Raw genomic sequence first — 27,978 nt, forward strand, 5'->3', positions numbered from 1 at the left:
TAAATGTGTGCGCTCATGGCGCAGGCATGACAGTATGCCCCTCTCCAGGCCCCTCTCCAGGCTCCCTGAGGGTTGACCAACAAGAAGAGTGTCTGTCACACCGTGAAATAGTCTTATCCCAAAAAGACACATCATGAGGCACCAAAAACTGTTTAAGGTTGCTAGGTGGGAGTCTTGAAGGACAAAGACAGTATCAATGTTCTGAACCTTTGAGGTAGAATTCAGAAAAGACAAAGTCTTTGGCGCACAAAACCCAACAGTGTGTTCATGGACAGAGGAACTGTGAAAGACTGCTGCAGGCTCCATGGCAAATCTTGCTTTGAAAGGCAACAGTAATGTATTGAAAGGTGGAGCCAGAGGTACAGCAGAGTTGGTTGCTCTAGGAAGGTTTTCCAAGGCATCAGAAACAGCAATGGCAAAGTCAGGATTAGCCGAAGAAATTTCAGGAGTCACAGTGGCGGGTTCTCCATGATTAGTAGGAAGTTCAGAAACCACTGCAGCAGGGAGATCATGAGTGGCTGTAGATATTTCCGATGCTGTAGCAACTGAGAGTGTGGGTGCCGTAGAAGAACCAGCGGGCAGTGACGCACCTGAGACTGATAGAGTAGAGTCTGGTAGTTTTAGTGCTGCAGAGGCACCAGCAGGAACAACCGGAGCTGTAGTTCTAAAAGAAAAGTTGTTATCTGACTTAGCAACCGGTTCTATCCTTGCAAGCAGAGAGGAAGGGGGTGCTTCTACTGCAGAAAGAGTGATGTGAGATGCTGCAACAGTAGCAGATTTAGAAGTATTAACAGGAAGAGCATCAGAGATTGGGTTAGTAGATACAGTAACAGGCAGTATGACAGATGTGGGGTCAGGATAGGGTAGGCGTTCTGAAGGCTGATCTTCAAAGTCTGGTGTGCTCAGATTGCTAAGTGGGTCTGGGGTATAAAAACCCTTAGAAGCAGAGTACATTTCTGATTTTATCACTTCAGAAGAGGCTGTAAGTGTGAGTAAAGGACAGTAGTCAGAGGTAATCGCGGAACAATCCTTTGACTCAGAAGGATATTTAATCAGAAGATTACACTTGTCTTGTGGTGTAATGGTAGTGTGAGTTATTTGGCCCACTGAAGGAGTTAATTCTTTACTGTCTGTACAACAACCTGAGTTACTGTGGCTGGAAAGTGAAAGAGCTGTGTCAGACTTTAGAAGGGATGCATATGCTAAATTTAGGTCTTCCATCTGTTTGGTATAAGTCTGTATTCTTTTCTGCGTGGCAATTCCAGGCCTTATCATGTCGATCTTTAAAGACAGAATATCGAGTGTAGGACATAGTGTCAGAAGGTCTGGAATATTGTGTCCCTTCATTACATTTTTACTATGTAAATAAACAAAGTCATCATAGAGATCTTCGGTCTGTCTTCTAAGGCGTAGGAGTTGTTCTTGAAGCAGGCATGTACCATTAGCCTGAGCGAAAGCTTCAGAATCTGGTGTAGCAGAAAATTCGGTTGTAGCAATAGGAAGACTGACCTTAAGGTTATTATGGTTAGTAGATACTGGGGAAGTATTAAGACAACCGATGGTCAGTATTGGTCTATTGTACCCAGGACCAGGTGGACTAACCTCAGGATACTTAATGCCGTGTCCTATCAAATGAGGGATACCAGCAGTCTGGGGAGCTTGCCAAGCTGGTCTTGAACATATCACTGTAGTAACAGCGTACTCTGGTTTAGTCTCCCACAATGAGTGCTATATCCTTGGCTGTAGCAGTGTTAGAAGAAATGTCAGAAAAAGCAGGAGTGTTTTTGTTTGATGTCTTTAGGAAAACTATAGAATTTTGCAAATGTTTCTTAACCCGAAAGGAAAGCATCCTTGGCCTGTGTGTGCCTTTCCTGCCTAATGAACAAGACATTTTTGGCTCTTGCATTCTGTCGCGGGATGGCACTCTGTTAAGAGTGGCACAGGACACCCAGGAAGGGTTTTGGGTGGTTGTGCCGAAGTAAGGTGGACAGATAAGTACACACACAGCTGAAAGTAATGAGAACGAAGAGTAATCAAGTGTAGCAAGGAATAAGGTACAACAGAATGGATTCCCTCTAGGGGTGTATGCAGATATAGGAAAAGAGTATTCCACGGACCTAAGGAAAACTCTAGCCTTCTGCACAGTTTGCTATAACAGAGGCCCACGCTGTTTGCTCATGGCTTGGAACAACAGCTATGGGTGTCTGTAACGTAGAAACGAGACAAGGGAAGGGGCAGAGGTTGCCTGACGGAAACCAACAGACAAGCTCTGTACAAAAGGTCTACAAACAGTACAAGAGAAGATACTAACAGACAAATCCAGGAAAAGGAAGTCGATAGCAAACTAGCAGAAGGAAATGAAGGGAAAGTCGGATAACAGGATTGGATAGCAGTGGACGGTAGGGAACAAGGTTGAGAGCTCAGAGGAGCAGGAAAGCAATGAGCAAGCCCACAGGAGCAGGGCTGTAAGGTAGGGAGCCCAGAGGGAAAGGGCTTAGGGCAGTGGAGTAAAGCAGGCTGCATGGCAAGGAGCCCAGAAGGGCCGGGCAGCAAGGAGTGAGCCCTGGGGGGCAGGGCCGCTGACCGTAGAAGGCTGCAGAGGACTGTAGAGAGCTGCTAGGCTGAAAACCCAGCGGACAAAGGCTGTAGGTAGCAAGCAGCGGAGCGTGATCGGCTGCAAGGTAGGAAACCCCGAGTACAAGGGCTGTTGGCAGCGGAGAGAAGCAGGCTGCGTGGCAAGGAGCCAGAAGGACCGGGCAGCAAGGAGTAAGCTCAGAGGAGCAGGGTCGATGACTGTAGCAGGCTGCAGAGGACTGTAGAGGGCTGCTAGATTGGAAGTCCAGCGGACGAAGGCTGTAAGTTGAAGGCAGTGGAGCGTGATCGGCTGCGAGGCAGAAGCCTGGAAGACAATGGCGGAAGGTAGCAGCTGAACGTGATCGGCTGCAAGGCAGAAGCCCGGAAGGGCAAAGGCGGAGGCTGGAAAGCAGCAGAGCGAGATCGGCTGCAATGTAGAGAGCCCGGCAGGGCACTGGAGGAGGCATGAAGGCAGCAGAGTGTGATCAGCTGCAATGTAGAGAGCCCGGCAGGGCACTGGAGGAGGCTGGAAAGCAGCAGAGCGTGATCGGCTGCAATGTAGAGAGCCCAGCAGGGCACTGGATCCAAAGCCGGAGTAAGGAGGAACCGCATACAAGATCCGAAGCTCGAAGCAAAAGAGGTGCCGGAAAGACTCCTAATGCAAGAGACTGAGCTCCTGCAGGCAGCAGCATTTATACCGCCCAGCCCAGCACAGAGGCAGGCTAATTGGTCGCACCTGGCTCTGCACACCTGCAGACAATCGGCCTCCTCCCTCTCTGTTCCTGAGTTGGTGGAAGCAGAGCAGATCCCTATGGCTTCTGGGGATTGTAGTTCCGAAGATGACGAATAGGAATGGCCAGGAATAGATGGTTATAGCCAAGTGCATTGTGGTAAGTGTAGTTTGATGGGAAAAATAGAAAAGCACCAAAGTCTCGCAAATGGAAAATAAAGTCCATATTGATCGTAAATGTATGCGCCCATGGCGCAGGCATGACAGTCTTGCCCTGGGAGTACTCACACTGGATGTCATGATCCATCGATCACGCCCCTTCTGGTCTTCCTGGACCCTGGCACGTCGGGGGTTACTCGCTGTAGTACACCCAACATGGCCGTATACACGGAACGCGGTCTATCAACCTTTACGTCCTATGCAGCACGTTCTATAATTTAGCCACTCCCATGCGGTTCCGCGTGTCTCAACGATATCGATAGCTGTGGCCTGACGTGCTCCGTAGTTCGTACTCCTGAACTGTGTTGCTTCCTGGTCCCCGGACCTTCCTCCTTCTCCTTTCCTACTGCCTTCCTTGATCCTGTCTCTTCCGCCTTTTGCGCAGACCGTCTCTGTGTGCTGTCTCCATTCCAAGCTTCCTGGAGTTTCCTAGATCCTGGACGAAGAAGCTGGTCGAATCCCGGAATCCGAAGACGGCCGAGCGGGCTTATACAAGACCCTAACTGCTTGAAAGAAAACCCTGACAAAGGACTCCGCAAAACAGAGAAAACAGGTGAGAAAAGGGGAAATCTGTGATAGATTGAGACGCCACCTGACCGATCCCGATACAGACATGGAAGCGGCCGTCCAGGATCTTATGCCTGGCATGCAAGAGCTGACGACCGAAGTGCAAAACGTAAAGGGGGAAAACGCTGCGTTAAAACAATTGGTGTTATCCCGTGATTCCGCCACGAAGGAGAGTGTAATTTTAGGTGGCGTCGTTGATAAGTACGACGGTTCAGCAAAGAGCCTTCGTGGATTCCTAGATTCTTGTTTGGTCCACTTTACATTTAAGCCTTATTATTTTTCTACACCCAGCGCTAAAGTGGGCTTTATAATCCCGCATCTTTCCGGGAATGCCTTGACCTGGGCCACCCCATTGGTTAACTCTGCTGATGCTCTCCTGGATGACTACAAAGGCTTTATAGAGGCCCTCAAGACCATGTTCAAACGCCCAGAACAGGTTTACAGTGCCCAGGAACGTCTACTCGACTTTCATCAGGGTACCCAGGACTTGCTCACGTATGTCACACGCTTCAAACAGCTGGCTAAGGAAGCGGATTGGTCCTCTGAAGCTTGTTTTACTTTATTTCGAAGAGGGCTAAACAAAGAGATCAAGGAGAACTAGCCAGAGTGCACGCCCGGGTTCCTTTCAAGCCCTAATGGATCTCGCTCTACAGATTGACTTTCGCATTCAGGAGAGATAGGCAGAAAAGAAGAAAACCAAGTTACCACTCCAGAAAAACCCCATTGGAACCCCTTCGAGCTCAGAAGGCATTTCTACTCCAAGCAATGAGCCTGAACCTATGCAATTAGGGGCCTTCCCTGGACCCATTTCACCACAAGAGAGGATGCAAAGGATTCATACTGGATTATGTATGTATTGTGCATCCGACAAACATTTAGTAAGAGAATGTCCGATTGCGCCCCCACGGCACTTGGGGAAACGCCAGCTCCCGATCCTAAACGGAGCGCAGGTTCGGGAGAGAGATGTCTGCTCCACCTCTATTCCATCCTTGAACTCTCCTGGACAAAATTCCTTGGTAATCTTACAGGCCTTCTTGATAACATCCAAGAAAGAAATATATCCCATCCTGGTACTGGTCGACTGTGGAGCTATGGGGGTATTCATAGATCATGAATGGGTCTTAAAACACCATATTCCTTATGAATCCTGGACTATCATGCAACCTGTGGAAGCAATTGATGGAAGACCCCTTTCTTCCAGACCTATAACCCTGCAGACCAAGAAGATCGAGCTTGCTATAAATCAACATCGAGAAAGGATAAGATTTGACATTATCAAGTCCGCCCATTACCCCATGGTTTTGGGAATGCCCTGGCTTCAAAGACACAACCCCTATATCAATTGGGCAGTGGGATCCTTGTTCCTGGGTTCTGAGTTTTGTATGTCCCACTGCTTACATCCAGACCTTGATCCTACACCATCTAAGGAATTTCCTACAACTCATCAGAACACAATCTCAGTTTCAAACATCATCTGGGTCCCGGAGGCTTACCAGGAATATTCCGATGTTTTCTCCTCCGCCATTGTTCAGGCCTTACCTCCCCACAGACCTGAAGATTGTGCAATTGAGACAGAACCTTCCGTGGTGATTCCATTTGGAAGGATGTTCATCCTATCAGAACCAGAAAAGAAAGCCCTTCATGAATACCTGGATTCTAATCCCGCAAATGGCACCATACGAGCATCTAAATCTCCATCAGGGGCCTCCCTGTTCTTCGTTCCTAAAAAAGACACTAAAGAACTCAGACCGTGTCGGGATTATCAAGGTCTAAATCAATGTACTCTCAAGGACCGCTATCCGTTGCCCTTGATCTCAGACATCCTGGAGGCAGTAAGAGGCGCAGTTGTGTTCACCAAGCTGGATCTCAGGGGCGCTTTCATTTGATTCGTATCAGGGCAGGTGACGAGTGGAAGACAGCCTTTAGAACACCCTTTGGGCATTTTGAATACTTGGTCATGCCCTTTGGACTTGAAAATGCCCCAGCGGTGTTCCAACGTTTCATGGATCGAGTGTTCTCGGACATGCTGTTCCTTTTTGTGATTGTCTATCTGGATGATATTCTAATATTTTCGAAGGACCCTCTCAAGCATGAAGAACATGTGAAAGCAGTTTTACAACGCTTACGCGAAAATAAACTCCTGACGAAGCCTGAGAAATGCATCTTCCATACTTCTACTGTTCACTACCTAGGGTTTGTCCTTACACCCGATGGTATCGGTATGGATCAGTCCAAGGTCAAGGCTATTTTATCCTGGCCTAGCTGTCAGGAAAAAGGGCTGGTGCAAGAAAGGAGTGTGCAAAAGGCGGTAGAGGTCTGTGGAATTCAAGAATGCAACTCTACTACAGTTCCCAGCATTCTCTAAGGAAAATTGTAGTTGAGGGCCGTGCGGCCGTTGACACAGCTGGTAAGGATTAACAAGCGTTTATAAGGAGTAACGGAGCCACGGCAGGTGTGGCTTATTTTGTGTATTGAAGAAGGAGCAGGCGAAGCTGCGACGCTGGCGGCAGCATGTGAAAACTCTCTACGGGAGCACGGACTTCAGGCGGCTGCAGAATCCACTTTAGAAGCTGAAAACTGCGTCGTCCGGGAAGGCTTGCGGACCTCCCGGACTTGAGTTAAGTACAGGGCGAGTGGCGGCGCACGGAATCACGCTCTAATGGGTGTTAGTTGATGTGTGTGGAAACGGCGCGCTTATCGCTCGGATATATGTAGCTTTGTCCTTGTCCTAGCACCCTGCCGCCTTGAAAATCCAGTGCTATAAGTTTGCTCGCTCGCAAGTTTTATTTATCAATGCGAGTGGAAGAGCCATTACTGCATTGCATGACAGCATCTCATGCTCTAAAATCAAAAGGGGCATATGTTATTTGTTATTTATGTTGCTGCAAATACGTTCCATGTTTCATGGTACGTGTTCATATTCATTGTTTTCTGTAAGCCCACGGGCCATGTGTTTGTTGATTCATTGTGGGATTTTCTCCCAAGTATGACATGGGTAGGGTATCATCTATGTTTCTGAATTTATGAGGTTGTAGGGGAAGGTCTAAGACTGGGTAGAGGCACGTATTAAGGTGTTTCAAATCTGAGGTCTAAATTCTGTGTATGGTATGCTGGATATAGGTGTTAGGTGTTCAGAGGAAATAGGTAGGGTTTTTCCCCGTTGCTCCCCTTGTCCTATCCAACATAGGTTTTCCTAACCCTCTTACCGGTGTTCCTAATTTCCCCTACCCTATCCACAACCTCTTCCTAACTCCTCTTCCCCCCATTGGCTGCCACGTGGTGTCCTGTTTATTCTATCAGGTGCCTGTGCCAACCACGGGTGGAGGGTCGACTTCATTCGGCTTCTGTGGTTCGGGAGAGAGTGTCGAATTCTCTTCCCTTGTACTTGACACTAGCCCCGCCTCAGTGAAACAGATACAATCCTTCCTGGGCTTGGCTAATTTTTATAGGAAATTCATACCTTCCTTTTCCGAGATTGTCCAACCAATAATTGCCTTATTGAAAAAAGATGTTCCCTTTCATTGGACCATGGCCCAAGAGAAAGCCTTCCAACAGTTAAAGTCTGAATTTACACAAGCTCCCATTCTTGCTCAGCCTGATGTTAGTCGACCATTCATAGTGGAGACAGAGGCCTCCAATTACGCCATTGGAGCCGTTCTAAAACAGCAATTCGAGGATAGCTTGGAGCATCCCATCGCCTACCTTTCTCGGACATTAACTCCTAGTGAAACCCATTACTCCGTACTAGAGAAAGAGCTGCTAGCCATCCATCAAGCCTTCACAGAGTGGCGTCATTTACTTCTAGGAGCCAAATTTCCGGTCCATGTCCGCACGGATCATTGAAACCTACAAGTATTGCAAGCCCTGGAATGTAGGAATAGTCGCCAAGCTCGGTGGGCCTTCTTTTTTGCCCAATATCAGTTTCAGATTCACCATGTCCCTGGAACCCAAAATGTAATAGCTGATGCACTTTCTCGTCGTCCAGACTATGAACCTCCGGAGGATCGAAAGTATCCCAAGATGTTTCCTTATACCATATTTGTAGCTCAAGCAAACAACCTCCTAGAAGAGATTTGCGTGCAAACTCAGACTTCGGAACTTTGGAAAGGACTTTCAGAGAAGAATCAATGGGACTTAAGAATCAAGGACGGATACTTGTTCAAGGATACTAACTTGGTCATCCCCACACAGAAACTACAACAAAGGATAATAAATCTCTGCCATGATACTCTTCACTCCGGTCATCGTGGTATTTCCAACACCCTCCGTCTAATACAAAGACAATTTTGGTGGCCCAAGATGAAGACAGATGTACAGCTGTACATTCAATCTTGTTCCGTCTGTAATCAGAACAAACACGATAACCAGAAGCCAGCAGGTCTCTTATTACAGCCAACTCCACCAACAAGAACTTGGGAAATCATAGCTACAGACTTCATTGTGGAATTGCCGCCTTCCAGAGGTTATACCACTATCATGGTCACCATTGACCTATTCACTCATATGGCTCACTTTACTCCTCTGTATAAATTACCATCCTCATCAGAACTTGCTGGTATTTTCCTGGAACACATCTTCCGACTGCATGGACTTCCTCCCAAGATCATATCGGACAGAGGACCACAGTATATCTCTCAGTTTTGGAAACACCTCTGCAGGATATTAGGGATCCAACGAGCTCTTTCCTCAGGATATCATCCCCAAACCAATAGAATCACAGAACGAGTGAATCAAACCCTTGAACAATATCTTCGTTTCTTCTCTACCAAAGTCCAGGATGATTGGTCACTTTTAATACAGTAGCCGAATTCGCCTACAATAATTCGGATCATTCGGCTGTTAAGACCAGCCCTTTTTTCTGCAGCCAAGGATTCCACCCTTCGGTCTTACCTTCTGTTCTTCCACACCCAACACCTTTTCCAACTGTCGATTCCTGGATCGAAACACTCATCAATGTACAGAAAGACGCCAAGGAACATCTTGAGAGTGCGCAAATCCAAACCAAGCACTATGCAGATTCAAAGAGAAGACCAGGGCCTTCTTACTCTATTGGGGATAAAGTATGGCTATCCTCGACACTTCTGCCCCGACATCTCAGACCGAATAAGTTGGCTCCCCGGTATTATGGGCCCTTCACTATAAAAGAAATCATTAATCCTGTGGCCTTTCGACTCCAACTTCCGGACACCTGGAAGAAGATACATCCAGTTTTTCACAAATCTCTGTTGAAGCCATTCATCCAAACCACCCGCACTACTCTTAAACCTAGTCCTGTGATTGTGGATGACCAGCTGGAATATGAAGTTTCTCGTATTTGTGACTCCCGATATAGACGAGGCCGGCTTCAATACCTGGTGGAATGGAAGGGCTATCCACCCAGTGAACGTACCTGGGAACCAGTCTCGAATTTAAACTCCCCCAGATTGCTCAGAAGGTTCCACCGAATACATCCAGGTAAACCCGGTGGAATGGGTTTTAGAAGCGGGCATGCTGTCATGATCCATCGATCACGCCCCTTCTGGTCTTCCTGGTCCCTGGCACGTCGGGGGTTACTCGCTGTAGTACACCCAACATGGCCGTATACACGGAACGCGGTCTATCGACCTTTGCGTCCTATGCAGCACGTTCTATAAATTAGCCACTCCCCTGCGGTTCCGCGCGTCTCAACGCTACCGAAAGCTGTGGCCTGACGTGCTCCGTAGTTCGTACTCCTGAACTGTGTTGCTTCCTGGTCCCCGGACCTTCCTCCTTCTCCTTTCCTACTACCTTCCTTGATCCTGTTTCTTCCGCGTTCCGCGCAGACCGCCTCCGTGTGCTGTCTCCATTCCAAACTTCCTGGAGTTTCCTAGATCCCGGACGAAGAAGCTGATTGAATCCTGGAATCCGAAAACGGCCGAGCGGGCTTGTACAAGACCCGAACTGCTCAAAAGAAAACCCCAAGAAAGGACTCTGCAAAACAGAGAAAACAGGTGAGAAAAGGGGAAATCTGTGACACTGGATGCTACTAAAGCATTCGACAGAGTGCACTGGCCCTACCTTTGTGAGGTTCTGCTTGCTTTTGGATTTGGCCCGTTGGCTAACTACCATTGACCTTTTACTCGAATAACGCTTAATTGCCCCTGTCCCTATCGCTCATGGAAAGAAGCAGGGTTGTCCACTGTCTCCTTTGATTTTTGCTCTTGTAATGGAGCCATCTGCGCAAAGGATCAGAGACAACTCGGAGATCACAGGGACTGAGGTAGCTTGGGTGCAACTCAAAATGCCTCTTTATGCCGATGATGTCCTGCTCATGTTAACTAATATACCAACCTCCCTTGAGGCTGTCATGTCTGAATTAAGATGATTTGAAGTGGCTTCTCTGTCAATTACTAGAAATCCTTGCCATAAGTGTGCAATTGCCCAAGCAAGTCATTGCCGCTGCGAGATCCACCTGACGAATTCCGTGGGCATCTGACACTATTGAGTACCTGGGGGTGAGGATTCCTGTTTCCCCGCAGGATGTATATTGGGTCAACTTCCCAGGGTTGCTTAAGGATCTTGCAGAAGATCTTAAACGTTGGAGTAAACAGGAAATATCACTGATGGGACGAATCGCTGCAGTAAAAAGGAATCTTTTTCCCAGATTCTTGTATCTTTGTCAAGCCTTGCTAATCAAGATACCCAACCTTGAAGTACGCATGCTGCAGCGTAGCGTCCTACAATTTATCTGGGTTGGCAAAAAGCCTAGAGTTCCAAAAGCTGAGGTTTTAAGCGATGCCCGGAGGGGAGGAATGGCGGCTCTGGACCTTCTCAGGTATTATGTGGCTGCTCTGGTTATGCACATTTTGGCTTGGAGGTCCCCTCACAGATGGGTAGCTCTTGAGCAACCCAACTCCTCCTGCCGGTTATCTTTCTTACCCTTTATCGACCATAGTAAGCTCCCCGATCTGACACACACTTGAGCTCGACAAAGATCTTGCTGTTTTACTGGCGCATGGCTTTTATGAAGAAGGGGCTGAATCTGGGTTTCAGACCGTGCTCTCCAGTCTTTGGTAATGCAGAATTCTCCCCAGGATTCTTTGGGAATAGTTTTTAAAATTGGCATAATGGGGGTCTGCATAGCTTGCATCAGTTGTACCAGGAGGGCTCTCCTCTCTCGTGTCTGAATGTAAGGCTCAATTCTCACTAGCCAAAGGCGAACGATTTAGATATGGTCATATTCGGCACTGGATTTCACAACTGTGAGGAGCCAGATGACCCGCAAGGTGAGAGTATTGGAATGTACCCAACAGGATGGCGTAGATGGGGGTAGAATCTCATGCTTTTATAAACTTTTGGGAGGCAACTTACTAACCGCCAGATCCTCCTACATTGCCATTTGGAAAGCGGATGTGGGACACCCTGTCGAGGATTTATGGGAAGAGATCTGGGCTAGAAACCACGCCTCCTATAGATGTGTAACCAATAGAGAATGAATGCATAAACTTTGCTACAGATGGTACCGGCCTCTGCTAACTTTACATAAAATGAATGCTGCTTTGAATTCGGCTTGCTAGAGGGGGTGCGGCCTCGGGAAGCTACTTTCGTATGTGGTGGTCCTGCCAGGTGATCCACACTTTTTTGGTTGCTGCACTGTCTCACATTAAGGAGACAACTGCAGTGGACTTACCCCTCGCTCCACTAGTTGGCCTATTGGGTCGCTCAGTGGAAGATGTGTACCCTAAATCGGGTTGCAGAGCACAATTGGCGACACAACTATTTTTAGCAACTAGGATCAGGGGCGTTGCTAGGGGGGCTAAGGGGGCTATAGCCCCTGATCTTTTGGTTGTAGCCCCGGATAGAATCTCAGGAGCTACAGCCAAAAGACTAGCTAGCCCCCAGTCCCAACAGTTCCAACATCAGCTTAGCCCCGGGTCGTTTCCAGACCTAGCAACTCCCCTGACTAGGATATCAATAGCACGATCGTGGAAGGCTCCTATGGGGCCAGTATTGGCACAATGGTGGATTAAGGTATTGGACATCTTGGTTGACGAAAAAGTTACAGCATGTGTAAAACAATGCGCTGCCTGGGTATCTAGATTTCTGGCTCCCATTTGTTGACTATTACCAGAATTTTCCCTCCCTAACTTTTAAACCGTCTCTACTTTCAAACTATTCCCTGATGTGATGTCCTTGGTGTGGTACTTTGTTATTTTAACAGGGTTATGCATTATCGCATTAGGGCCTTGGTGGTGGGATGGCTAGTTGGACCCGGGAATGTTGTGCATTATGCATTCAGCCATATTTTACTGTCTATGTATGTCTTGCATCCTTGTTTAAATAAAAGGTTTGGGAAAAAAGTTATAGAATTTTGCTTTTATACTTAACAGATACTTCATTGTTCTGATATTGTGAAATGTGTAGGCTTAATTGAGCTGCAACAAGAATGCTTTGTGACTTGACTAGTTTATATTTATGTATGATTTTGTATTATCTGGGAAGATGGTTTATATTTATGGCCTGTATTGTTTGTCTAATTGTGCATAGGAGACTTTTAAATATTCATGTTCGTGTGCACGGTTTGCTGGAAACCAAAGCACAAATGGAAAAATAAATAAAAAAGAATGCTAATCCATGCACTGGGAGAAATTGTTAACACTGAGGTGCAGGCTCATGTCTTGGCCTGGGTGAGGCGGGCAGCTGCCCGGGGCGCAATCGCCAGGGGAGTTTGCAATTACCCCGCTCCCTGGAGCTTCTGGAGGGGATTAAATTCCCCAGTTTGTGGGGCGGCGCATTGCCGTGGCGAAAGTTCTGCGGGTCAGGTGCTGCCGCTGCCCCTTCCGACTGTAATGTCACGTGGTACACAAGTAATACGTGACATTACAGAAGTCAGAGGCTCCCTCTGACCACTTTCGCGCCACTTGGGGTGGGGGCATAAGCACAACAATTAAAACACATCAGGTCCCGCTGCAGCAAAAACCAGCCCCTCCTATCACAATGCAGGCAGGAAAGTGCTAATGGTGGGCCATTAGTCACTGAATGGTTTCCTGCTGACATTGTGATGGGAGGGGAGGTGGTGTGGGGCGTGGGCGTGCACTGTAGGCGACTTTGCCTCTCCCAAAATAATAGTTTAAAGCGGCGCTATTTCTTTCATGCTGCTTCTTTTCCAAACTATATATCAATTCCACTTTAAACCACTTCCATGGCACTGGTGATGAGTTACTTCCTTATGCTGATAATAGTTTTGATCAGTGTTGCTGAGTAAATATTCTTTAAGCCATGACCTTGTTTATTTATTTATTTATGCAATGTTTGTCGGGTACCTGTACCCGACAAACATTGCATGAATAAATAATCCGGTTCCATGTATCCTTATAACAAGTCAACAGTCAGACTTTACTGTATCAAAGCATACACTTGATTCCCATTCAAAGAATTTTAAAGTGATTGTTTATTGTGTTCGGTTGTCTCCTTGTCATTGCCCTTTTGGCTTAGGTTGCCTCCAAACCCCCTTCAGCATCTTGTGTTCTTTGTTGGTTGTATATACTGCATCCTGTGCCATATTCATGGTCTCTTGGTGTGCCCACTCCTCATTATCTGGGGCCTAAGTGGGACTCGGGCATACAATTGTCTTGGGCACCAATAAAAAAGTGGCCCACTGTTGCAAATGGCAATTCATTCCTTGTGTAACGGACTGTTGACTTTGGGTAGGAGTCCCTTAATGGTGTAGTTTGGCACACGGGGTGCGTTGGGGTTGGCGCGCCGGATGCGATGTCATGGGGTGTATTCCTAGTGTTTCGCTCTGGGCACCAAATGGATTTGAAACTGCCCTGCTGATGTGCGTTATAATTGTTTTCAAACAGGCAACATAACTGTGGAAACCATGATGACCATTCTCTGTGATAAAGAGAGTGGAATTAACATGCAAGGAGGATTCATGACAAGTGGGAGTATGGCATCCATCCTGCCACAAGACTGCAGCCTACCATGTGTTCACTTATTTACAGGCATGCCTGAATCAGACAGGTGGATATTGTGGGGAGGGTTACAGAGGATGTTGCACATCACCCTCTGTGTCATTAAATTACTTTGCATTATGTGGGGGTGTTATCCTTCTTGGGGCAGGAATATAAAAAGATTAAAAATCTCAAATGTGTGTAAACCCAGTGTTCTGAGTACACGAAAGATAAGCATGTTATGCAGTCTGGCATTTGCATATTGTATCTGCAGTGTGTTGCCTTAATACACCGATCAAGAACATGTTCAGTAGATTCTATGCAATGGGTACCGCCATGCGCCAAATGACACTTCACAGAAAAGTTTAATAATGGCACAATTCCATAGGAAAACGGTTCTAGTATATGCTGCTCTTGTCGGAGTCCATTTTTCACCTACTGACAAATATAAAGGCCGATTTTACCGTGATGGGTCGTGGAAAGCCCCGTTTTAATCCAGGACTCAAAGCTCAAACGGTAGCAATATACAAGAATAAGCATCCCTTTGACTGGAAATCAATACTTGGGATTCTTCCATGACCTGAAGCATTGACTACATCATGTGTACAGTAACAGAGGCTGGTTTGCATGTAAGGGCCGTTCGTAGCGTTTTCAATGAAGAGCGTGACCTTCTACTTCTTAATTATCGAATGCAGGCGCTTCCCCATCCTAAAGGATGATGTGCATCAACCCCACCAATCAACACACAGGCCACGCTTCCACACAAACCACCAGCTACCCAACCACACCCCCCAATCCAACACCACCAGCCACCCCACCGCAAACACACACCCCCCACCACTCAAAACATCACCCAGCGAACCCCGGAGACCAGCGCACAGACCCGCGAGACCCCGGCCCGTACGCCTACACATGCGCTTCAGGCGAGGCACCGCGCGCCGCCGCCCACCCACCGCGACCAACCCGAGCGACACACACACTTCCACCCGAACCCCCAGCCACCAAACCACAAACAACCACTACCCCCAATTCAACACCACCAGCCACCCTACCGCAAACAACCACACCCCACCAACAGACAACACCCCAAACACACGCCACCCAGCGAGCCCGGATACCGGCGCGCAGACCTGCGAGACCCCAGCCCACATATGCGCTTCAGGCGAGGCACCGCGCGCTGCCGCCCACCGCGAACAACCCGAGCGACACCCACACTTCCACATGAACCTCCAGCCACCAAACCACAAACAATCACTACCCCCAATTCCACACCACCAGCCACCCAACCGCAAACAACCACACCCCACCTATCCACACCAACAGCTACCCTACCGCAAACAAACGCCCCCCACCAACTGTCTCACACCCCAACCCCAGCTACGCCAACTACTCGCCACTTCCAAACGCATCCGCCATCCACGCAACACCTCACAGATAGAGTTTCCCAAAAAGCGAGCGCAAAGAGTGTGACCTGGAGTTGTGTGTGCAGATGAGTGGACGGGCTATACGCCCACCTGGTAGCTCTGGCCAATCCCTGAACAGAGATGTAGGAGGGCGGGCTATCACATTAGATTATCATTTTGGGCTGTATGTATGGCTGTAGCCATTGAGTGGGCGTGACTATGAAGATTGCCGAACACTGCCTCCCACAAGCTACCATGGGAGGCAGGATAGCAAACAACACCGGTCCATCCAACCTTGTGTAGACGGATACGTATTTGTATTTCAGTCCCTTTTCTATGTCTCTCACCCAACTCTCCAAAGGGGCGGAGCAATGGGCGGCACACAAACACGTCCTTTTGACCCACGTGCTGCCCAGTTCAGGTCTGTTGTGAAATGTGGACCCGGAAGCTGAACCTTGGCGTATGAACTGTTGGTAAATCAGTTGTGCCTATTGTAACAATGAACAGCGAGAGCTTCAGTGTCGGTGAGCGTTTAATCTCTGGAGCCTACTTGAGACAAGGGGCTCAGGCACGACGCGCGCACGAGCAGCTCATCCGCGTGTTCATTGAACAGGTGAGAACCATACTTTCACTAGAAGGCTCGTTATTTATGGTGTGGGTGGGGGAAGCAGTCTCATTGGTAGAACCATAGAATGTATGTACTTTGACAGCTCTGACGGTGCAAACAGACTCAGCCTGAACCCACATCCGGCTAAAACCGCTACAGTGGAGCTTTCCTGGCGCAAGGAGCAAGTGTCATTGCATGTCAGTAGTTCGTTTGATCGCCGGCTGAGGTGGGGGAGCCAGAGAAGTCGAGACTTGATCCTGAGAGATTGCTGCTAGCAGCCAAACACGAGCCACTAAAGACTCTTCATAGGTGCCGTCTTTCCCTCTCCCTCCGCATCCTGCGTCTTGCTCCTTACCCCCAGTAAACCCATGGGGATGCTTGCCGCCACACACACTACAACAACCTGACTCGAGGCAGTTTCTAGAGAATGTGTGCCCAGGTCCAAACACCAGAATGCGAACCCCTTGCTCGGCTACTGCCATCCTGTACTTCCTCTCCAAAACATGCAAGCGTATACCGTTTATTGATTGGTACTTAAAATGCACACGTAGAAAACGTATACAACAATATTTGAAACTGTAATTAGTTTTTTACTTAATGTTTTGATCGGTGTCTAAATGGAGAACACTTTCCTAGATGTTGCTGCCTCAAAATCATCCGTTTTATTTATTTTATTTTTAAAATCCGTTTTATTACAAACTTTTTTTCATTTATATTCACAAAAATTAAGATATTTATCCAAAGGGTTACAATGTTCATCACCATAATTGATATCTTAATTGTTAACAGATAATGTTTCATTTAGACATTTCTATGTATGGTTCAATGATGTTCTTCCAAAATAAAAGAATTGTTATAGTCAGGTTTTTATCAGTTCCTGAGAGGATCTGAGCCCATCTCTCATTCGGAGCCAAGGTACATTTTGAGGTAGTCAGTATATCTCTTAATAGTTTTTGTTTTTCTGCCAGTCCAGTACAGTCCTTTATGATGTGCTGTAAGAGAAATAGATCTCTGATATGTTGGTCTGGAAAAATCATCAGATATTGCGGCAAACAATGAATCAGTCTTTTATCAAGTTCACAATTGATATTCAACTGGGATGTCCTCTTCAGTTTTATCGTGTTGGTCTAGTTTTGCATAATGCGCTTTTTGGCTTTTTTTGTCGACGCTTTATAAGCATATCCCTACTGATATCAGCTAGCTGTAGTTTCATCTCTGCTGTCTGCTTGCAAATGTTTAATGCGGTGTCAGCTATAGAGTTGTGTCTGTGCCGTAGAATGTCAATTGGCAGAATGTTTTCATCATTGCTGATTTTCCTATAAAGATCCAAATGTTTCCAGCTGACTATACACACCAGCGAACTTGCGTTGCAATCTCATGCCGGATCCGAAATTCCTTCGAGTATCTGCCAGATTGATTGATTCATCTAGGTTTATCATAGTTTCTCTCCCGTAGGACAGGGTTGCTGCGACCTTCTGTCTATAGAAGCTAATGACAGGCATCAGAGAATATTTCCCAAATTTGTTATGGGTAAAAAGCCCTTGACGTGCCAGGGATCGGGCCTTCGCTTTTAATTTGTCCGCCCAGTTAGATTCCACTTCAGAATGACTAAGCCACATTCCCAAATATTTTCTTGATTTATTTTTTTTATCATGTGTCAGTTTCAGTTTTTTCCCATTAATATAGAATGTCTAACTTTCGTTTTGTGCTTCAGTATGTTGGTCAATGTCATAATTTTTGTTTTCTTTGTGTTCATTTGCAGATCATTCTTGTCCATATTTGCTTCTAGTTTGCTTAAGCTCTTTTGTAGACCTTGTGGGGTTTAGTCCAAAATCGCTGTCGTCTGCGTACAACATATAAGGCAGCGGGGTAGCATTGATTTTAGGTGGATTAGCTTTAGCAAAACGTTGTTCTTCTGCAATGTCTGCAAGATTAAATAAAGTTGCAGCAAGAGGGCAGCCTTGTTTCAGGCAATTCATAGTAAGTATGGGTGCTGATACTACTCCATCCTGTGACAATTTTTGATCCTAGTGTTCCTGTATAATTGTTTTATAGAATCAAGTATTTCAAGCGGGCATTTCCAAAAGTTAGTTTGTGTCGATTTGCCAAATGGAGGTCGATGAACGCTGTATTTACAGGACATTTATGTAATAATTATTCTTGTTTCACCATATTCAGTAGAATCAGGTTGATGTTGGTACCAGTGTTTTTCATAAAGCCTGTTTGTCTTTTATCATATCTTTGAGTGGTTTTGATCCAGACTGTAAGACTTTTGAGGAGAAAAGTGGCGAAAATCTTCCCCAGTGGGTCTAATAGTGCTGTGGGGCAGTAGTTAGTTGGGATTTTCCGATCTCCATTCTTGAAGATTGGGATAAGAGTGGCCTCCTTCCATGATAGGGGGGATCTGTTTTGTCTCTATAATGATGTTATACATTTGTTTACATATGGCGGACCATATGTCTGGATTGTGCTTAAGGATGGCATTGCAAAGGCCTTCCGGGCCTGGGGCCCGGGATATATTTAGTTTATTAATCGCAGACAGGATTTCCTCTTGGTTGGTTGCCAGTCCAATGTCCATGATGTTTGGCATTCGTTTGATGTATTAACGTCTTCATTAGTACCCTTTTTCCGCTTCTGGTACATTCTGGATTAGTTTATCCTGCCACTGGACTTGGGAATTCAGAAGGTTCCATAGCGCTCTCAAGTTGTTTGATTTCAGAGCTTTTAGTATGTTCCCCATGTCATTTTGACTCATCAGCATCTTAATTGATTTTAGCCAATTTCTGTAGCGTTGTTTTGCCTTTTTTGTTAATTGGCACTGGTTTGGGTTTCCTGTTTTTGTGATTCTTTTCAGTTCGTTCCGTAGTGTTTTTTTTTTTTTTCTTTTCTCAGCACCAGATGAATGTATGCATGTGTATGTTTTCACAGAATCTTGTGGCCTTTCACTGTTGTTTTTTTTAAACGGATGTAACAGACATTCGTAATTTATTTTGTCCAACCCCATACGTATCATGTTCGTGAAGTTTTGTAATAGACTTCTGGCCTGTTTCTCAGTGATGCAGAGTGGGTTCATACCACTATACGTTTCCGTACACGGAAGCGTGATTCTTTCTATTGGAGTACATGCAGGCCTCCACTGTACACTAAGTATATTCTGATTGTTGTTTATAGTTGTGGTATTATCCATAGGAATATTTTCTTTTATTGAAAAATGTGCATAGATATAGTCCATCGTGGTGGTCGATGTCCCACGTGACCAAGTTGGTTTATAGAAAGTAGCATTCACATCATGTGAATTAATGAGTGAGATTTCTAGTCTTCATTTCTTTGTTCCAACATTGTACCCTCGCTGGTAATTACTCATGGGGGGGATTAACTCACCGGTAGGTCTGAACAGATGTATGTTGCGATCTCCACACACAATGAGATGAATGGACTGGAATTTCTCTACTGCAGAATCAATTACTGTAAAAACAGTATCCAAGAAGATTTCATCACTGATTGAGAACAAAGAAATTCTTGGCACCATGAACTTATACTGGAACCCGTTTGCAAACAGGCCAGATCGGTGATGGATATCTTGATTGTACAAAGGGTATTCACATATCGTCAGTTGAGCCCAAGGGTTTATATTCTTAGCTTCAATCACTTCTAACTTTATTTCGTTTTTTTATCAGGGTTAAAAGGCCCGATGATGGGCGGCCTTTTATTCATTGTATCGCTGGGTTTATCAATGTAAGGAATCGGTCGCATATCGGTTGCTATGCTATTCAGGTTTCCTGTAGACAAATAATGATATTTGTCTAGCTCGTTGTTATTGGGTTGATATAAATGGGCAGATCCTCTAGTATTCCAGGAATAGAGTGATCTTGTTGAGGCAATGGTTGTTGGCATTTCCTAGTGGAATTCAACAAGGTAAGGGACTTTTCAGTCTCCATTCATATGAAGCGCTTGGTGTAATTGGAGCGTGGCATACTTCTCTTACAAGTATAAGAAGTTCTCTGGGTCCTAATGCTCTCATCAATGGAGTACTCCATCTGTTGTCGAGATAATACATCTTGACTGTACAGTGTCTTTTTTCTTGTTTTATCCTTGGTTTTCTTTGTCCATCCATTTCAATCCCAGTTATCTAAGGTAAGGTTCCATGTCGAGGACTTTGTACATAGTGTCTATAGAGTAAAAGTCTATCCATACTGTATAGGTGGCAGATTCGTGAATGAATTGGACTAGCTTTATATCCTCTGATCTGAGGGATTTCAGTAGAGGAACTGGATGACGAAGGCGAAGAATATTGAGTCTATTTAAAATGAGTGAATCATTTTTGGGTTCCAATATTGTTATTTTCAATTTGTTCACTCGTGTATGGGCCCATGGATCCAAAAAAGTTGGTAATTTCAGCTCTCTGTATCACGTATCTTGATTGGAAGCATGAGACATGATACTTGTCGTCCTCTTGGAAGACTTTTTTCCTTGAAGTATAGATTCATCGAAGCGAGATCGATCACTGTGAAATGTTCAGTCCCTGATACGTCCAGCTCATTGTCGGAGATATCTTCACATGATGGATCATAGGGTTGAATTATAACAGTCTGCCCTTCTTCATATTTATCTAGTATGATCAATGACGGATCCACATCCTTTGTGGTTCGATCCAATCTCGCAGAGTGTTCAGGGTACGGATATTCTGATAAATTCATCAGAAGGTCTAGCTGTTGTTCCGCTGTGGTCAGGGTTTGTGGATGATCGTTAAGATTGTTGTTTCAGTGGAAGTACAAGGGGGTTGACTCGTTGGATTATCGGTTAATGCATTGATTATGGGGATCTTGCATTGTTCCTTATCCTTCACCCGCCCTGGGGTTGTTAGATTTGGTAAAAATGCTCTAGATCCATCATTTAGTTTTGGATTTTCTTTATCACCTCTTGTGTCGGTTTTAAAATATTTTAGTTGATATTCTCTGTAAAAATCGCGAATGTTTCAGTATCCTTCACTGGCAGAAGTACTTTAGCAAACTTCGGGATAGTTGGAATATGAGTTGGATTATTCATTGCATTAGAATTCAATGCAGAAGATATACCTACTGACAAGGTTGCACAAGGAGGATCGGCAAGGTGAGATCTGGGCCCACTCTTTTCTGTTAAATGTTCTTTGGTAGCTGTTCTTTATGTTGTTAGTTTGTTGTAACTGATTGAGGAAAGCACATGGCTTTATTGACTCACTTGTAGTATGGGATGCAGCCATCATTGCCAGGATTGCAGTTGTCAGCTGCCTTTTATCGTTGCGCACATTTCTGTCGATCTCAAAAAGTCTCGACTGCCATTGGAAAGTTGCTTGAGCCTCTGTTTTTAGGCGGTTGTGTATGGTGTTCGCAAATTCTTCCAAAAGTATCTGTTTCAAATGAATAAGAGCAAGCAGCGTTGCTTGATCTTTGATCGTCTCAACACTTGCTTCTTGCTATTTCATTTAAGGGATCATGGTTTGAGAAGTTACTAGATTTTGAAGGTCTAGCATTGTGGTGGGTATGGGGTTTTGTTGGTGTCCTCTCATGGGACTACATTGACTTTTGGAAGCTTGGATCTCTTCTTAAACTTTTCTCGCTTCATTCTGCGGGTCCCATTTCTCCTCTTTGGGCATTGATAGTCTATAGGACTGGGCTCCAAAATTAAAATGTATTTGGATATTGGGGTTCCTCGTGGGTAAGAGGTGTCTAAGTGGTCATAGTGTCGCAGTCATTTGGCTTATTGAAATTTCGAAACACTTTGTTACTTTTTTCATGCTTGGAGTATATTCGGACTTCGGATTATCGCCATACTTTTCCTTCCACATAGTTTTTTGCTATCAATGCTTTGTTCTTTTGTGAGAGCACTATCGTCGTCTTGTTATCATAAAGGGCCAGGATGTCAGCTTGCTCACACAGCATTGGAGGTTGCACTTTGATTAATTGTGATATGTTATTTTATTCTTTCGTGCTCTAGGTTAAGGAGCTCTTCACTCCAAGAATATTTCTGGTTCCTCTCAATGGTGTGAGATGGCCGCGTATTATCCTGTACACATGCAGTAGATTGTAATTGCAGGGCTGTTCTAGGAATAGAGTAGTTAACATGGGCCGGTGGTGTATCCGCTTCCCCCTCCACCACATTGTGTAGCTCCTCAACACGCGGGGGACCAGCTGAGACAGTTATGTTTTCACTCACCTTCAGAGTAGCGTCTTTGTCTCGCTTCTTTCCGCAGGATGACGGCAGACATGCTCGCTTACATCGATCATGTGGCAGTTCGGATGTCTGTAGATTGTCCGTGGGGGGGGGGGGGGAGAGGCTGTAGATCGGTTAGTAATCCAGTCTTATTTCGCAGCCGGGTTGCCGGTCCAGTAGCTGCAGCCATGGACCTGGTGGTGGTGGGGGCCACTATATAGTTCAGAGAAATGGGTCTTACAAAGGGGCATACCACGGAACGTCGGGTGGAGAAGACTCGAAGACTCAGCACTGACTCTGCTCTGTGGGATGCCGGTGTTCATATACTGCAGGTCCCTCCTCTTTTCCAGTGAAGCAGGTGGAAAGACTCTGCAGTCTCGAGTCAGCACAAACGGCGCAAACAGGTATGAGCACCAGCAGTCTCGACTCGAGAAGACTCAGCACCGACTCTGCATCTTTAGCTCAGGTTAACCCATTCCAAAAGTTTCGATCTCAATTGAAAGTGTGGCAGAAGACAATGGCTCTCTTCAGTTGGTGAACACAGCGCTGCATGGCCATTCCAAATGTTACTGCTTGTTGTGTGGCCCTCCAAGTGTATTACCCTTATAAGCTGTGTCATGACACCATGCTAATAAAAGGAGCTCCTGCACGCACATGCCTCAGAACGGTGGCAGACTCAAACAGTGGATCCCATGTTTCCGTTTCATTCATGGGCCACACAGTGTGATCACAGTACTGCTGACCTGGGACCCTCAGGCTAGCATGGTGCCCTGGGTCTGCCCAGGCCACTCCACCATCCAGATGCCTGCGGCATCAACCGTGCCCCCGGCACCCCAGACCTGTGTCCGTACGGCCCAGCAGGGTAAGCTCTGCAACTCGTTAAATTGGGGGTCAGGGGGGCCCCAGCAATGTAACAAGGTGCTGGCACCTCCAGTGGCCACGCCATGCCCCACAACACTGCTGAAGAATAGAAGATGGATTTTAAATATATGGATAGTTAGTCGGTGGTGGAAAAGAATGCAGTTCCCAGCAATATTAAGTCATGTTAGGTTACAAAGAGTTCCTTTTTATAAAGTAAGTGCTCTTTGTCTTGTTTCTGGTATTTCTTTTATTGAAGTAGTGTTCTAAACAGCAGCTGCATTACATGTCGGTCTTCTTTCCCTTTCAGCCTCGTTCTCCTCAACACGCTCTCTTGAACATAAACATTCTACCACTAATTTACATAACTTCCCTTAATATTGAACTACTGCTAAATGTAATAAAGCGTACAATTGCATTATGTAAACTAGTTGTGCAATCACCTAATTTTATTTTAAATTCTTTTTATTAGCATTTATAAGCATACAATCATATAGCCTTCAACTCCTTTGTCACAAATGCAGTAAGCATATATGTAAGGCTAATTGCAATCATGAGAAACAATTAAACATGTTAACAAAACAACTTTCTTCACGCATATGAACTAGGCAACTGGCATGTCAGTTCCTTAAACAGGCCAGGTGTGTGGGGGATTTTTATGGGCAGCCCTCGTGACCCTTGAGGCATGCTATTCATTAGAGCATCTCTCTGTGGCTAAAGCAGGGATGCCCGCCAGGCCCAAGACTCAAAATGTCAGCATGACAATGCACCATCTGATAGTGTGGCGTAACATTCACGGTGGCTTGTCGTCTGAGGGGTGAAACATGTCCCAAATTAATAGCCTCCAGGACTCATAGGTTCCACCAGTGATCGCGTCCAGATTGTGCGCCGACCCAACCCACACTCTGGACTCCGCCTCAGTCCAGGGCTCAAAGTCCCTATGCCAGCTTGAGTACTGCAAGCCTCCAGCTGACTTCCAGGACATGGCTATGCACTGTTTAGCCAAATGCACGCCATGTCCATGAACCTAATAACGTGTTTATATTTGCTGTTCCTTGCATATGCTCCCAAGAGACACACTTTCGAATTCCAAGTATACCTTGTGACCCCCGCTTTCCTACACACCTGCTCAAACAATGTACTTTATTGCAGCCCCAAAACATGTGTATCAAGTCAGCCCCTGTACTGCCACGCCAGGGACATGTTGGTCGTGTACTGCTGCTAAATTTAGCCACCCAGCTAGGTGTCATGTAGGTACGATACAACACATTCATCTGAAGCGTGGATTCCTAGAAACTTCCTGAGGGAAACCCAGTATGTGTTCCCATTCCCTCTCCTCTAACTACCCCAAGGTCCACCTCCCAGTGTGCTTTCAGTTCAGGGCTCTGTATAAGGGCAAGTATCCAGACGCTATACAGTCTGGATACTGGTTTACAACAGTCATCCAGGGAATACATCAAGGTCAGCAATGTTGTTGCTTCAGGTTCCTCGGGCAACCCTGCCCTTTTCTGTTTGGCTGCCCCCCCCCCATGCCCTTAGCCGCAAGTATCTAAAAATTGACCTCTGGGTTACCCTGTCTGCCCAGTTAAAGCTTCCATGTCCTTAGATTTGCCACTCTCCTACATGTCGCCCCAAGTGGAGACACCCCAGCCTTCCCAGTGTCGTGCCGCTGCAAGGTCCTCCATATTTCTACATACATCTGCTACTATCGGGACCGCAGGAGAATAAGGTTAATCTAGTTTCAGCATCCTACACCACACCTTTCTGCCCAGGTCGACCAATAGAGGCGCAGTGCCCAAACAGTTCAACGGCAACCACAATATTTCTTTAAGGTTTGTAGGGGCCACCAATTGTTGTAATAACATTGACTAAGATGTAGCGTCATAGGATAGCCACTTGGCAACATAACTGAGCTGTGCCGCCAGGTAATACCTTTCTAAATTCGGGAGTTGCACACCTCCCTCCTTGTAGGGTAGACGGCAGTGTTTCAAGAGCGAACCTATGGCGAGACGAGCCCCAGGAACTCCCTGATCAGCGTGTCCAGCAATTGGAAGAAAGAGACCTTAATGTAGTAATGAACATTGGTAGAAAAATATAAAAATCCAGGTAGGACAATCATTTTTGCAGCTTTGCAAAGTTGTCGAGCACCTCCATGACTATTGGCAGATTGTGTTAATCCCTAAGGTAGAGTAAGTCGTCACCTGCGTGTAGTGATATTAGATGGCCCATTCCACCAACCCACACACCTGCCTCCAGGAATTCTTTACGAAGATAGATTCCTATTGGCTCCAGTGCCAGTACGTAGAGCATGGGTGATAACGGGCACTCCTGATGCGTTTATATCCCATGCCGTCGATACCTGCCTTCCAGATTAAACCCTTGCAACCGGTGAAGCATATAGGATTTGTACCCATCTTATGAACTGCTCGGCAAATCCAAACTCCCTCTAGTACTTCAAATATCCATTTCCAGTATAACAAATCAAAAGCTTTTATCACATCCAATGACACCACAGCGCATTCCTCTGGGCAGTCATTAGTCTGTGCTTTATGTTGCAGATGACGTAGATTCCGGGCAGTGCTACGGCCAGGGATAAAACCGCTCTGATCTCTATGCACCAGACCCGCAATTACTCTACAGAGTCGCCCTGCCAATATTGTCGTCAAGATCTTCATATCATAGTTTAGCATGGCCAGTGGTCGGCAGGATTCACATTTATCCATGGGTTTCCCTGGCTTGGGGATCCGGATTACCAAGGTTTCCCTCATACTCGCCAGAAGCTCGCCCCTTTTGTAAGCCTCTTCGAATACCCTAAACAGCACCGGGGCCACTAAAGACTCATATGTTTTGTAGAATTTGGGAAAGGGGAGGAAGTCTGTCACTGCCGGGAGTTTTTCTAGTGGCAAGTGAGGTGATCACATCGCTCACCTCCTCTACTGTAATGGCTTGGTCTAGGGCAGCCTCCAATCTGGGAAGCACTATTTCTTCTAGAGCACCCAACACTTCCTCCCAGGGAACCAGTTCCACATGCCCATATAGTTGGGAATAATATTTGGCGAAGATATCATTGATTCCTGGTTGCGTCCTGCACACTACACCTTGATTGTCCCTCAGCTCTGTGGTCTGATATCTGGGGGGTTACCTCTTACAGAGCCACGATAAGAGTCTACCCGGCCTATCCCCCTCTGCATGGGCTCTAGTGTTCTTAACTTTATAGTCAAATTTGGCCAGTCTCCCCCACGCCACTAGACAACGATGCCTGGCTTCAGCCAACTTCTCTTGACTAGGCTGCTGTCCCACCTCCCGATTCTCCATTCCCTTTTTTTCATCTTCTAACTTTTCCACGTCTGCCCTCAACGTTCTCCAAATGCCCACCGCACTAGCAATGACCTCACCCCTGTACTGTCTGATGCCAAGCACTCAGCATATCTTCATCATCCGACTTCCACCTCTCGTGCATTCGCACTTCTTTCTGGGCTCGACCGACTCTCTTCCAGGGGGGAGCTCCAGAATCCTTTGCGGGCCCCTATGCATCCGTCAGCCGAGTCCTCTCGTTGGGCGCTAGCTCCTGCCCTCTATCTTCGCAAGCAGGGCCGCCCACTGATGCAAGCACATTCTCAGCTCGCGCAACGTGCAGTCTCCGGGGGTCAGTCTGCCATCCATCTTTGCCGCCCTGTTAGCAAAAGCATCGGAGATCTTCACCTCCCTCAGGGCTCAAAGATGGGCCGCGTAACGCATATGCGTCTTCGCCCCTCCTCCAACTTTTTACTCCAGCGCCAGTCCGTCCACCATCTTATTCCTGCCGGGGGTCTGACCACCAGACAGCCGTATGCCTAGCAAACCGCTCTGTTTCAGGCCAAAAGCACGCTCAGCCGCAGGGCATCAGCTTCCCCCACTTGTAGGTGCTTTTAGGTATTAACAGTGATGCTGCTACCGCCGTATCTGAGGATCAGTTAAGGAATTCGACGGGAGCTCCGTCTGTTCACAGCCTCACACCATGGGCACAGGCCACACCCCCCCGGTGCAATCACCTAAATACATGAACTAGGTTAACGGAACATTCCTTACCAACTATATACATGTTGTGTGCAGAACATCATTTGCATTGAATACTTGAGTATTAACCAACCTTGAGACAAATCCAGCTTTCACCTCTAGTTATCTTCTTTTCAACTCAACAATACTATCTTTACTCCTCCTCCATTCTCTCCCTTGTACTTTAATGGTATTGCCACAATGTACCTGCACTTGCTTCTTCTCTGCAAACCGGGAGTCGCCTTTCTTCACAAATCTGGGTAATCAAAATTTTACCTCCATTCCTGTTTCAAACAAAATAACTTTTACACCTTTTCTTGTCATCATAACTCGTCTTTGCACACACTCTCTCTTGTTCTCTCATCCTCTCTTTGACTCTATATTCAGTGTCTTCGCAAAGTGTTTGGTGTTTCATACGTTGGGAGTGCTATTTTGTAACTGACATGCCGCATCGCCTCCACTTTCGGGATTGAATTTCTAGCTACGTGCGAGAAGTGGAAGAAACTGAAGGCACTTTCCATGCTGGTGCATGTTTCTTTAATGACACCAGGAGGCCGATTCTTTGAAAATTGACTGGTCTCACCAAAGCGCTTGCGCCTAGTGTTTGGTGTTCGGTGGTCGGCTGATTGCTAGCTGACCTGTGACATTGACCCTTGGATCTCTGCTTCTTCAAAACACAGTGAGTGTTTAAAGCCTTTGGCTTGTGGAATCCTATTTAATCTGAACTAACATCGTGGATTGGAGCTGTGCCGATAACCTGTGGGAGAGTCAGACTATTGGGAGTATCGCTGGTATTCTGGAATTTTGTTTGTGCTCATATTAAGACTCCTTGTAGCGAGAGTCGGGGGGTGGGGGGGGGTAACCACGGGCTGGTTTGAAAGC

The 27,978-nt window shown here is 46.3% G+C and overlaps 2 protein-coding genes across 5 annotated transcripts in view; one reads left to right on the forward strand and one right to left on the reverse strand.

Annotated features, from left to right (window-relative positions):
- Positions 1-27,978, reverse strand: part of LOC138516608 (uncharacterized) — a 148,726-nt gene that overhangs the window by 109,012 nt on the left and 11,736 nt on the right. The gene's annotated exons all lie outside the window — the stretch shown is intronic.
- SEPSECS (Sep (O-phosphoserine) tRNA:Sec (selenocysteine) tRNA synthase) overlaps positions 15,748-27,978 on the forward strand; it is a 1,182,953-nt gene continuing 1,170,722 nt past the window's right edge. The window contains exon 1 of one of the 3 annotated variants that reach the window (XM_069631868.1): positions 15,748-16,020. In XM_069631868.1, coding sequence (XP_069487969.1) covers positions 15,907-16,020 — 114 coding nt within the window. In that variant the 5' untranslated portion in view covers positions 15,748-15,906. The remainder of the gene's footprint in view (positions 16,021-27,978) is intronic. The other 2 variants (XM_069631867.1, XM_069631866.1) reach the window with 2 other exon arrangements.

This window comes from Ambystoma mexicanum, chromosome 6q (genome assembly GCF_040938575.1).
Source record: "Ambystoma mexicanum isolate Mex_15411 chromosome 6q, UKY_AmexF1_1, whole genome shotgun sequence".
Lineage (NCBI taxonomy): Eukaryota > Metazoa > Chordata > Amphibia > Caudata > Ambystomatidae > Ambystoma > Ambystoma mexicanum.